The following is a 12,960-nucleotide window of genomic DNA, read 5'->3' on the forward strand; positions in this document are numbered from 1 at the left end:
TTCACTCATTTTTGCATGTCGGACAATTTTTATGGGAACAGATTTTGGTTCCTCCTGCTGAAAGAGCAGAAGTGAAGCCCCCCCCCCCCCCCATCACTGCTGAATGGGACGTCCCTCTCCAGCGGCTTTCACATGAGAGGCCACAGTGCTGTCCAGTCCGGGCTGGAGTCAGCTGCCCCCTGCTGGCGCTGCCCGTTACTGCAGCAGCAAACCCTGCCTGCTGCAGCTCCTCTGACTGACGGAGGAAACGGAGAAAGATCAGAGACTTTAAACCACTGCGGAGGGACTCCGGTTGAAGATCAAACTTGCTTAGAATCTCCCATGAACATAAAAAATAAATGAATTCCCCCTTTCACACGCTGTGTTTAAGTATTTGACCTAAATGTGATGTATTATTCATCAAGAGAATATCCTAATATATGATCTGCAGAGCCCCATAGGCACCATGCATTACATCTATGTAATGCAGACATCTCAATCTATAACTCTGCTCTCTTATCTTGGTGCTCAGGTTGTTCCTGCAAGTGTGTACACTGTGTGTGTGTGTGTGTGTGTGTGTGTGTGTGTGTGTGTGTGTGTGTGTGTGTGTGTGTGTGTGTGTGTGTGTGTGTGCGTGTTTTATTAGTTGATATTGAAAAGAGCAGTGGTACAGTGTGTACTTCATAATGCCATCTCCTCTGATCAATAAATCATTTTCAAACACTGCTGATCAGAGACCACAGCTGTCCGCAGGGGGGGGGATACAGATGTGCGAGTGTGTCCATGTGCGTGTCCGCCTTCCCAAGAGTTTCCTTCTCTTTGTGTTCATGCAGCAGGAAGGGAATAACATCGGGTAGTGGAACGTGTGTGTGTGTGTGTGTGTGTGTGTGTGTGTGTGTGTGTGTGTGTGTGTGTGTGTGTGCCAGTGCAGCATATCGGTCCGTGCAGGATAATGCAATGGAGCATGTTTTAATGACGGAACACCTCTGTGACAGAGGACACACACACACACACCAACACATTCTCACACTGCGCATTCCCCTCTCTTTGTCTCTCACTGCCACAACTGTGAATGCACAGTCTTTACTGCATGTTTATGGGAGTGTGTGTGCAGCTCGTGTGTGTGTGTGTGCAGCTCGTGTGTGTGTGTGTGTGTTAATGTGTTGCTGTTGGTGCCTTTGTGTGCGGCTCTATACGGCGTCTATAGGAGCTGGTGGGAGGCTGAGCTGCTGCAGAGCTGAACGAGTGCTCAGCCTCATTGTTCCTTATCGGCAGCTCCTCTCCTCTTCTTTGTCTTCTTCTCCTCTTTTCTGCGCTGTCCTCTTCCTTCGCTCTCTTTGTTCCTTTGTTGTAGTCTTTTTCTTGTCTCTTTTCTGTTGTCTTCTCCTCTTTGCTTTTGTCCTCCCCTCCACCTTGTCCTCGTCTTCTCTCGTCACCTTTGTCTTTTTCTCTTCTTGCTTCACTTTTTTTTTTGGGGATCTTGTCTCCTTGTCGCTTCTTTTTTACTCCTCTCTGTTATGTTTCGGTCCTCTTCACTTTTGTCCTCTAATCTCTTCGTCTTCTTCTCTTCTCTCCTCCCCTTCTTTTGTCTCCTCTTTTTTTCCAGTGTTTCTCTGTTGTCCTCTTCACTATTGTCCCTTCCTTCTCCATTCTCTCATCTCCTCTGTTCTTTTTGTCTCCTTCGCTGTTGCTCTTCATCCAACTTATCTTCTCCTTTGTCCTCTTCTTCACTTTCTTTGTCCCCTTCACTGGTGGTTCCTTTCCTCTCTTCTCTCTTTGTTCTCTTATTTTGTCCTCATGGCTTTCTCCCCTGCCATCTCTTCTCCTCTTATGTCACATTATCTATCTTTTGTCCTCCTGTCATCCATTTGTCCTCTTCTTTCCATCCTCTTCTCTTTTGCTCTCTTTTTCTTTTCTTTTCTCTTCCACTTTTAATTTCCATCTCCTCTTGTCTTTTTCCTTCAGCACTTCTGCTTGCCCTCTTCTTTTCACCCTCTTTTGCCTTCTCTTTTCTCTTTGTCTTTTCTCTTCTCCTCTTCTCTCCTCTCCTCTCCTCTTTTCTCTCCTCCGGGTGAGATATTGCCTCTGTGATGGGTTGTGACAGTGACGTTAATGGAAGCACTGTACATTTAACGACCTTTATCTCTGGAATTTCCTCTGCCGCTTCTCGTTGCTCACACACACATGCACTTACGCACACAGATACACACACATACACACGCACACGCACTCCTGAAACAATACAAAACACAATCAGTACAGCAGATACAGGTCGGTACACCTGTAAAAGCAGCAGATATGCGTTTGTTGTTGTTTCCTCAACAAAAGATTAATGCGATTATTTGTGCGTGTGTTTGTGTATGTGTGTGAGCTTCAAAGGACAAGTTTAATTTAACTCTGTGTGACTGTCACTCGGCAGTGTGTGTTTTGTGATACGACACGACTGTCAACAAAAGAGCGAGGGAATAGCTGAGCCGGGAAGCGAGGCTGAGAGAGTTGGTGAGCAGGAGAGAGGAAGCAGGATGAAATGATGATTAAGAGGATGAAAGAATCAAAGAGACGACAAGGAGTTGTGTCGAGAAGGAGAGGGGAAGAGAGAGAACTTGAGCGAGGCAGGATGGATGGAGGGAGCAGCAATGGAACAAAGAAAACAAACATGAGCAGGTTATTAACGGTACACTTGTGATGCTGCACTAAACTAGAAGGCTGTGCATTAGGATGTGCAATAATGAGAAATCACCTTGTGAATCTGATGCATCCAAGGCTCAGCAACTATATGTGTGTGTGTGTGTGTGTGTGTGTGTGTGTGTGTGTGTGTGTGTGTGTGTGTGTGTGTATATAAATATATATATATATATATATATAAATATATATATATATATATATATATATAAATATATATATATATATATATAAATATATATATATATATATATATATATATATATATATATATATATATATATATATATATATATATATATATATATATATATATATAGTCCACAGATTGAATAGCATGGTTAATGTTTCACATTAATCATGCTATTCAACTTGAGTGGAAACAATTACTTGATTAAGTAGTCAGAAAATAAATGTGTAACATTTATGATATTTGATGCATTTTTTTCTTCTTTTCACTAAACATGTTAAATATCTGGTGGTTCCAGTTCCCCCAGCGTGAGGGTTTGCTGCTTTTCATGGTATTTAGTAACCTGTGTTTTTGTGTTTCGGGGCCGTTGGTCAGATGAAGTAAGTACTCTGAAGATCATCTCAGGCTCTGATGATTTTGTATTGTTTTTTTGGTAGAAAATACAAATTGTCAGATTAATCGATGATGGAAATACTTGTTAGTTGCAGTTCCTACATTCCTGGTAGCTCAACTGCTTTCTAAAGTACAAATAGTGCTGTGAAACTGATGTAAGTATATAAGTATGCTAAATGTACCTTGTGAGTGTAGTACAGTCAACTCCACCTCCTTGTTCATTATTCATTCATACTTTTATTTAAGAATTTATGACATTGCCTATGTGTAGATTGTTTAGGACCAAGCCAGATGTCTGAGAGATGCCTCTATGCAGACGACGTCCTGTTCTCTCTTTGCTTCTTTTCAACCCATTTTCAGTGTTACCAGCAGATTAAATGAGCTTTATCAGTGGTTATCAGAATCATAGAGACGCAAAGTCTCCATTTCTGATGGACCACCGTGGGGCCTTATTTCTGAAATAGTATGTACGGTAGTTATTTGCGATGGACACATTATATTTTGATCCCATTTTAATTTTGCAATCAATTACAGATGTGTTTGCCTATGTAAAATCTAATTTTGCATATCAAGAAACACCCAGCCAAAGGTTGCCTCAGTGACATCTCTCACTGAAGCTAGGATGCCTGTGTGTCTCTTACGGAGATGTACAATTCAATTTCTTAAAAATTTCTGAAATAAGATCCCGTGTGGTAAAACCAGGATGGGAGGAACTTTACTGTTTTCATTTTGAAGCAAACACACTCTGAGAACTACAACTTCAGGTAAAAGCAAACCGAAAACTACTTTGTTAGGACGAGGAAAAGATCTCGGTTCGGGTAGAAATAAGTACACGAGTTAGATAACGAATGTTCACTGTTGACTTTTGGCTCCAGCAGCGATGTTTTACCCGCCCATCGCCTTCTTAACAAGGTGCTCGAAATAATTCCATATTTTTAAGCCGTAAACCAGGGGATCTTTTTGTCAATGAATTGAAACCAATGTTTTCTCAAGCCGAACCCCTTCGATACCGGGTCACGCTGTTCACTTGACTTCCAACCAAGAAAATCCGACCATGTGGAAGTGTGATTGTGGAACTGGGTTTGGTATTGCACCCATCACCTCAACACTGTCCCCCACCGTTCTAATGTATCCTCCATTGGCTCGGCACTTTGTCTAGAAATCTTTAATTGGGGATTTCTCTCTTCTAATTGATTCCCAATAGTGGATGTTAAGACAGCTGCTGCTGCAGCCTGTGGGCTGTAATCAAGTCCCACATGTTGCTTAACCTTTTCACATCCACTCCAGCGGATTAGCTCCAGGCAGCCGCACATGCACAATATTGAAATCTATGCAGATATCTGATTATTTTCATGGCCAATTTAGCCACTCCCGATGCAGATATCTTTCATTTCATTGAAATGGCTGCCACATGTTTAATTACCAGCAGTGGAGTTTACCTGCAGCCCTAATGCTTAATGTTTTATTAATAACTTTCACACATGTGGAACTGTCTTCCACATGATGTGTGTGTGTGTGTGTGTGTGTGTGTGTGTGTGTGTGCTTATGGTCTTGCAGGTATAATAACCGGCAGAGCATCTTTCCCTTTTTAATGTAAATGTTGTCTGGTGATTTCTGGTATTAATTTAATTCAAGGTAGATTTTAATTTGCATTTGACATAATTCCCTTCTTAAATTTATAGTGTAATTTTGTCTTGTGCAGAAACTGTTTTTATGGAGTGAAACAGCATGGTAGAATAATGATTTTCTTTCCTAAATATGTTGTTTAAAAATGAAGGTGGCACATTAAAAGTTAATTGTGGACTTTACTGTACGTCATTAATAACTAAACAGTTGGGGGTGTTGTAAGGAAGAAAATCATGAAGAGAACCATCATTGTTGTTTTATGTAAATTAATAAAACATCATCTCGCTCTCTCTCTCTCTTTCAGGCATGGAGGCGGAGCTTCTGTCTGAAGCGGCTCCTGTGGCTGTTTGGAGACTCATCGAAGCCGCCGAGAGACACGGTGAGATCACGCAAACACAAACGCGGATGTGGAGCGAGCATATGCAATTAAGGAACAACTTCACATTTCAACTCACTTTTCATGGACTTCGGCAACAATTTGGGCGAGACACGTACACGTATATGTTTTAGTGAGACGCGGACCAATCTCATGTCTCGTGTGTGTGTGTACAAATCTGAGGTTTATGGTTATCATTAAGACTGGAAACGGGGGAATCACTATCTGCCTATCAACAGAAGTTGCATCGGCTATTGTTAAAAAACTTAAATGGCTCCAGGATGTAACTCCCCCGGAAACCACAAACTGTCATTTTTACCTTGTGGGTCATCAATGGACTGCACAACATACGTTGAGCTAATGAGCTTCAGAGGCATTTGTTAGACTGCGGTTCATAAACACACACAGACAGTTTCCCCCTGCCTTCAGTCTTCATGGGAAGTGTTAGGATGGCCATACGGCGGCTGCATTTCGGAAGCAGGAATCTCGACACAGAGGTTTACATGGTGGCCAACCAGGTGTTCATTTGACCAACATTCAGACCAAACAGGACCGTCATGGTGGCAGCAGTAGCAATGACCACAGCTCTAATGCATGAGGGAGCTTTATATAGCCCGCTACAGATTAGGACCTCGACCCCACCACAGTACAGGTAACTCTGCCCCTCCCCTGAACACGCATTTACCTATACCATAATATAAATAGGTATTTACATTCCTATCCCCTAATATCAGTAATCTGCATGATCTCTATTGGTGCCACATGTAACCAAAGAGATAATAAAAAAGCCTGAAGGAGGGAAATCAACTTCACATCAAGTCAACAAACCCCCCTCTACTAATTATCACGTGCTCCGGCACCCCGGGGGCTCTTTTAGATGGAACACCCTGGAGACACAACAGAGGTAAATGACTTGAACACATTGCATCTGATTTGACTGAACCGGGAAACAGTTTATACTCCAATCATTTCAGCGAAGGGTAATGGAGGGTCTTCATTACAGTAAGGTAGGCTAACAGCGTCCCGACTCCAGCCGTGTAGGTACATCAACGCACAGATACGAGCTTGAGATCCCTCTTCTCGTTTCACTTTTTCACAATTGAGTTTCATGTTTCATTGTATGAGCAAACTCGTTTCACTCAGCATCAGTAATCTGGAGCCGTAATGCAAGACTGAACAGTATTTTTAAAGTATCAATTAGTCTCTATCCTTTTGTCGTACCCTAAAGGAAGAGACGTTTTCAGGCTGACACCCAGCTGACTTCCTCTGTTGTTGTTTTTACCGCAGGGTTGACCATCGAGTCTTTGTATCGAGTTCCTCCAGCGTCTGGTGGACCCGCGGAGCTGCGGCAGGCTCTGGACTCAGGTACTTACGCCATGAAACGAGCAGATTCATTGCAGGGCGGATATGCAAGCAAATGTCAGCATTTGGAACTCTTCCAACACGACACGAGTGTGCAGTGAACGCCATCAGCACGCAGCGTGACGTCACGTACTTCACAGACATAACTTCATGGGCGCAAAGAAAACACAACAAGATCCTTTAACCAGATATTATGCAGGTCACATCAGTCGATAAATGTGTTTTCAGTATTTATTTTTCCTTGTGCATCACAAGGCAAAATAGTAAAAAAACAACAACTAATAAACTAATAAAAACAAGTTTGAATCAACTTTATTGCATTTGGAAGTGACAGAACTGACCAGAGCCAGGTAAATGTATTTTTGTTGAGGTGCTTGGATGCCAGCAGAGCTCTGATGTCTATCTAATAAACATCGATGACCAAATGTACGAGAGGACCCACCAGTGTTGTCCCTCACTCTCAACATGGTCAACCAGTAAGATAAACAGTTATTCAGCGTCAAAATAAGCCTGAAACACAATCACAGGTGCAGTGAAAAGCAGAGGACCCTCTTGTTCCTTCATCTCAATATAGCTCAATATCCTCGCTCCTTTTTTACATTCCAGGTGCCAAACGTCACGGCGTTATTGTGCCCCCGCCTTTAACTGTCCCGTCACGTTTGAATAACGGACATCAAATGTCCAAATCACAGAAATACCTTCTTAAATTAACTGATGCACAAAGCCAGCGGCGTTCGGCTCCGCAAAGACCGACCTTGAAGCCATGTGTTGAGATTGTTCTAGTTTAGTAAGTTCTGTCAAATCTCCGCTGCGCAACAAACTGCAGGAGCAACAGGTGACTCGACAGGAGCAGCCGAGGCTCGCCCGCCGCGCTCCCCTCGGCATTCAAACCGATACACAGACTCCCGCTGAGACCGAGCCGGGTCGCGTCGGTCCCGCTGCGACGGCTGAACGGAGCCGGAGTCGGCCAGACGAAAAATGAATACAAAGTTTGACAAGTTTGGGTTGCTGAAGTTCAGCTTTGGCACCACCAGGGAGTGCTCTGACTCCGTACTTTATTTTTTTTGGGAGCGAGGCGGGGAGCTCCCAAAAAAAAAAGTAATCCAAATTCAGACTCCCACTCTGTGGAGGAGAGAGCAGAGCGGTAGTGGAGGGAGGAGCGGCGCACGCCTGGTGGCGTTTCATCCTGCCTGCCTCCCGCGTTGTCTCCATTCTCAGGTTTGGCTGTTGCGAGGCTTCATGACTACTTACAATCCTGATTTTGAGATTGTTTCCTGCTCTTCAATGAGGCCTTAAAGTCACTTTTCTCTTGTTCGAGTAATTCATGCACAAAACTGTCAAGGGCAATCTCTCACTCGGCTCAGACCAAGGAAAATAATACGCACTGCTGCTTTTTGAGTTCCATCCAACCGAGATAAGTACACGTACGCTCAGTTTTGACGTTCGTCGTCAGCGCTACGTGGACCGCCAAAAGGGGATTGAGCGGACAGCGGGGCCGCTCTTATCTGGTGTTCCTGGACTGTTTGTGGGGTTCGCACCAGAGTAAGATTAAGAACTTTTACACCAGCCTAAATTTACCAAACTGAAATCAGTTGGTTAGTTAGTTAGAGCACCCTGAGTATGTCTACAGTGAATACAAGTTATACGGAGATGGAATATGTAATAGTGTTTGGAACCATTACAATTGACAGCATCCAACGAGCTTTAAGACTAAACATAATAGATAAGATCATGTTTAATTGTATTTGTTTACTAACTCTATTCACAAAAAGGACGTGCACAGTGTGATGGTGCACATAGTCTCCACACCGTTTTGATGTTCATGAGGTTTATGAGGTGCCGCACCGTCATGAATCCCCCAGGTAACGCGACACGCAGAGGGGCCCGAGAGGAGGACCGGCAGGTTGTGAGGCGCCGGTGCGCAGCTGGGAGAGGGGGAGCAGTTCAAACGCCGTTTGGACATCGGCTCCCTGAACGCATCAGTAAATTGCACAAAGCGCTGGACCTGTCAGTCCGCCATCACTTTAAAGCATCCAAAGGTGTGAAAAAGAGGGCGGCAAATCCAAACTTCTAGTCCTGTTTTTGATACTGTTTTTGAGAATAATTCATCACTCGTCATTATGTGATCAGTGATAAGTCCAATAGAATTCCCCAGGGCCTGCTCGTAGGTTTCATCCGAGGCAAAGATACCTTGAGCTTAATGGGCTGTCTGCTAGTCTTCACTGAACTTTTGTGCTGCACAAAAAGTGGCAATTTCCTTTTCAAATGTTTCATCCAGAAGACCAGTATCATAAGAATAAATTAAATGTCATGACTGGTATTTTTTCCCACCGCGCATCACATTTTCTCCAGGAAAAAAACTCAACAACTCTGCAAATCCAATCCAGTTTATTGGGCACAAATAATAGCTTTTGAGTGGACACACACACACACACACAGACACAGACACACGTGCACCTGGCTTGCTCGGGCAGTGGTGGGAGGTCAGCACGGGGGCCCAGGATGTGCACATACTCCAAGTAATTGACTGAAAGGAGCTGACATGGAGGCACTCAGAGGAATTTAGCATGCAGGCTTGACACGCAAACCCACATATATGTTGAGACAGAGGGGCTGTTGCATGAGAGCAATCCTACGCATGTTATGGTGGAAACGCCGAGGAAGGCGGCGGAGAATTGCAGCCGCTGACGTCCCGCAGTCACACAGGCTTCTTGACAGTAGGTGGCCTGATAGACATGGACAGATCCTATGGAATATAAATGAAAAGCGGTTGCTTGTGTGCAAATTTGTGCTGACATGTGTGAAAGGTTTGGGTTTGAATGTTGGAGGGCAGAGCGGGATGGGCCTGATGTCATGGGATATGTGAGGAAGGACAATGGGAGGGCAAAGAGGAATAAGAATAGATGTCCGTCTCTGCTCTCGTCTTTTTTTTTCTCCTTCTCGTTGCCGAGTTGCCAGATTGCCTGTTCGAGTTGCACGGGCGGGTGAGATGGAAGGCAATGAGAAGAAATGTCTGTCTTCTTCCTGGTTTCAGCGGAGGCAAACCTGACGGTTGCCTCCGCAGTCTGGAACTGCAGACGCAGTGATCTTTGATTAAAAAGCCTTTCTTCTGTTTTTGTAGCTGTTTTTGCTTGGTTGTCTATTCTTTTTCTTAAAAGATATTCAGCTCTGGCACTACATCTTTATTTGGTTCTGTGTGCGTGCGTGCGTGCGTGTGTCTGTCCGTCTGTCCGCGGCTGATCTTGCGTTCTACTGGATATTATGCCATATACGTTATGCCTTAAGGATCTCTCTTGGTTGATGTGATGGGATTCAACATATTTTGTTGACTATCTAATCTGTCACTGACTGCTGACCGCTCACTCTTCTTAACCGGCTGGTGGGAGCCGCAAGTGATTTATTTATTTTGTGCGTTTCCTTCGCATCTATACGAGATGCTTCGGGCTTTGAGCGTTAATGTAAACCCATCCGTGTCATTATCGGACACTCTGAGAAAATCCTCGGAGGTGTGATGACGCGGCAGGAAGACTGAAAAAGGAACGGGAGGTGGATGGGTCCAACCAACGCAGGACTTTTAGCCACAGGAGACCGGTGTTCAGTTGTTTTTGTGACGTTTTTGTCTTGTTTTCTGTACTTGTGTCACTTTATTCAGTTTTACACCAACCATGATGATATTTGTAACCTGGGTAGTGGGGTTTTGTTGCCTAAACAAAGGGTTTCTGTGAAATTCACAACTATGTCCTGACGGCGTTAGAAAGTGACGTTTGGAGCATGTTGATTCAACCCTAATGTATTCCTTTAATCTGCCTGTGCTGTTTAGCTGGGGGTGTTTTTTTTTTACACTGCAATAGACGGGTTGATTAAATTACATGTTTTTGCATTAAGGTCATGGTTAGTGCTGGTTCTGCTTCACTGAATTATATTGAGAGGTGTTTCTAATATTCTGTCCCTCCAGTAAATCACCTTTTTTAATGACGCATAATACAAGATTGGGAGTATCTTGCTCTGCCTCCCAACGTGGCAACACCTTTAGCTGGCCGCTTGTCCGTACCGGTGAAAGTACAGACTCCGGCAAACGGGGGTGCTGCGTGCCGCAGTGTCCGGACGGTGTTACCGGCTGTAGCCTCCGTACGAGAGCATGAACTTCGTGACTGTGCGCTACGTCACATAGAGAGGGGTCAAAAGGGCCTTCGAGTACAGAGGTCAAAGGTTAACCAGGGGATCTGGACATCGACGTTCAACACCGCTTCTCAAGTTCCTCTCAGCATCATCGTCCAACAGCCCCCCAAAAAACGAAAGAACCGAATGAAATAATAACCTTCTGTTTACATGCAGAGTGACGTGAGGTACTTTGATTAATGACCTGCATCCGTGTTTTGCAGAACTGGTCTCGTATGTTTCATGGATCATTATTGGAGCATGATGCCACATCAATCACTCTGCAGGAAGAGCACCAGGCTGCCGCAGTGCTCTGCCCCTCTTTGTTGTGTGTTCGTGCTGCATGAGTTATGGAATAATGTTATGTAACGGGGAGTTGTTGCATTGTACTGGAGCTCTCCGAATGTTTTACAGATCCTGCCTAATGTATCTCTCTCTCTGTGTGTGTGTGTGTGTGTGTGTGTGTGTGTGTGTGTGTGTGTGTGTGTGTGCGTGTGCGTGTGCGTGCTCTTCATATGTACAGTATTATCCGATCTGTGTGTGTGTGTGTGTGTGTGCACTCATGCAAGTTTGCGAGAGTCACACATGCTCAGAAAGCTTTCGAGAACATTACCTCATCTAGTTGACCTCCGATTGGTACACGGCCCAGACGTTGCCATGGTGATAGCTGGCCCGTTTTTTGCTGGTTGGTTCTGTCGTGCCCACACATCACTCAGTGTGTTGGCCCAGTAACTGTGTGTGTGTGTGTGTGTGTGTGTGTGTGTGTGTGTGTGTGTGTGTGTGTGTGTGAGTTTGCACTTCTATCTTTGTGAGGACCAAAATGATTTTCAGGGTGTTGAGATTTTCTGGAAAGTGATATTTTAGACAGTGGGGACATTTTATGGACTGTAAGAATATTTTGAAGGGAAGACATTTTGGCTAGTGAGGACATTTTCTTTTGAAAGCGTGGACGTTGTGTAAAAGTCGGACACTTGTGGGAAGTAAAGACGTGTTTTTTGTAAAAGACGGCCATAGTTTTTGGACAGTGAGGGCGTTTGCACACGGTGTCGTCCTCTTTGGACTGCCAGGACATTTTTGGAATAGAAGGGACATTTGTGAAGTGAAGACCGTGTTATACTGTAAGCACAGGTTTGGAATGCAAGGAACTTTTTGGGAAGTTTTTTGAATTGAAGGCATGTTTTCAGGTGATTTTTCAACTTTCTTTTCGGACATTTTTGAAAAGTGACTCGTTCTTTACGTTAGTCAAGACAGTTTTCAAAATGAAGAACTCTTGTCCCTTCCTCACTGCCTTACAGTAGCAATGTGATATACAGCGGCTATGTGCTATATGATGGCTCTGTCAACAAGTGTCCTCACAAGTATGGAACCACAAACCCATATACGTGTGTGTGTGTGTGTGTGTGTGTGTGTGTGTGTGTGTGTGTGTGTGTGTGTGTGTGTGTGTGTGTGTGTGTGTGTGTGTGTGTGTGTGTGTGAGAAAAAGTGGCCATATTGGCATTTTCATCACTGCTGGGTTTGTGTCAGTGTCTTGTGTGTCTGTTTGTACACTTCGACCTAGTTAGAATTTGTATGATGATTGCATGGATGTACTACACGCAAACACACACACACGCAAACACACACACACGCAAACACACACACACACACACACTGTGCCAACTTGTCAGGCACAGTGTGGGCAGTCTCTGTTTTGGAAACAATGACTCATGTTCCCTCAGACTGTGGCAGAATACTTTGTCTTCAACACAAACTGTACACCCTGACGCACAAAATGCACACTGGCTATACACCCGATGACGTATGGAGACACGCCGCAGCTCAGCCTGTTCACCCACTCAAGCAATCGATAATCATTTGTGTATAATTTCTCCAACTTTAACCGACGTGATGAGAATCCTGCTCTCCTCCTCCAGATAGATGGAGCCTCACTCTCTCTCCTCCCTCCCATCCACTCCGTTAACGGCTCACCGCTAACAACCAATCTACCAATCTGCAGCCCCAGAACCATTAACTAATCGTTTATGTCCCTGCACCTGCTTTATGTTCTCTTCAATCTCTCCCTCTCTCTTCCCCTCTCATCTTCTATCTCTTTTTTTTTTTATTCACTCATTCATCACTCGTTCTTTTTCGCCCCCTCGCTGCATCGGTGACAGGAGCCGCTGAGTTCAGCAAAACACAAATTAAAAGAGCTCCT

General features: G+C 44.3%; 1 protein-coding gene across 2 annotated transcripts in view; it reads left to right on the forward strand.

Annotated features, from left to right (window-relative positions):
- Window positions 1-12,960, forward strand: part of pik3r3b (phosphoinositide-3-kinase, regulatory subunit 3b (gamma)) — a 176,852-nt gene that overhangs the window by 49,765 nt on the left and 114,127 nt on the right. For both annotated transcript variants that reach the window (XM_068589669.1, XM_068589670.1), the window contains 2 exons: window positions 5,175-5,249; window positions 6,534-6,611. In XM_068589669.1, the coding sequence (XP_068445770.1) occupies window positions 5,175-5,249; window positions 6,534-6,611 (153 nt within the window). The remainder of the gene's footprint in view (window positions 1-5,174; window positions 5,250-6,533; window positions 6,612-12,960) is intronic.

The sequence above is a fragment of the Clinocottus analis genome, unplaced genomic scaffold, assembly GCF_023055335.1.
Source record: "Clinocottus analis isolate CAN_PGR_092001 unplaced genomic scaffold, fCliAna1.0.p SCAF_23, whole genome shotgun sequence".
NCBI classification, from domain to species: domain Eukaryota; kingdom Metazoa; phylum Chordata; class Actinopteri; order Perciformes; family Cottidae; genus Clinocottus; species Clinocottus analis.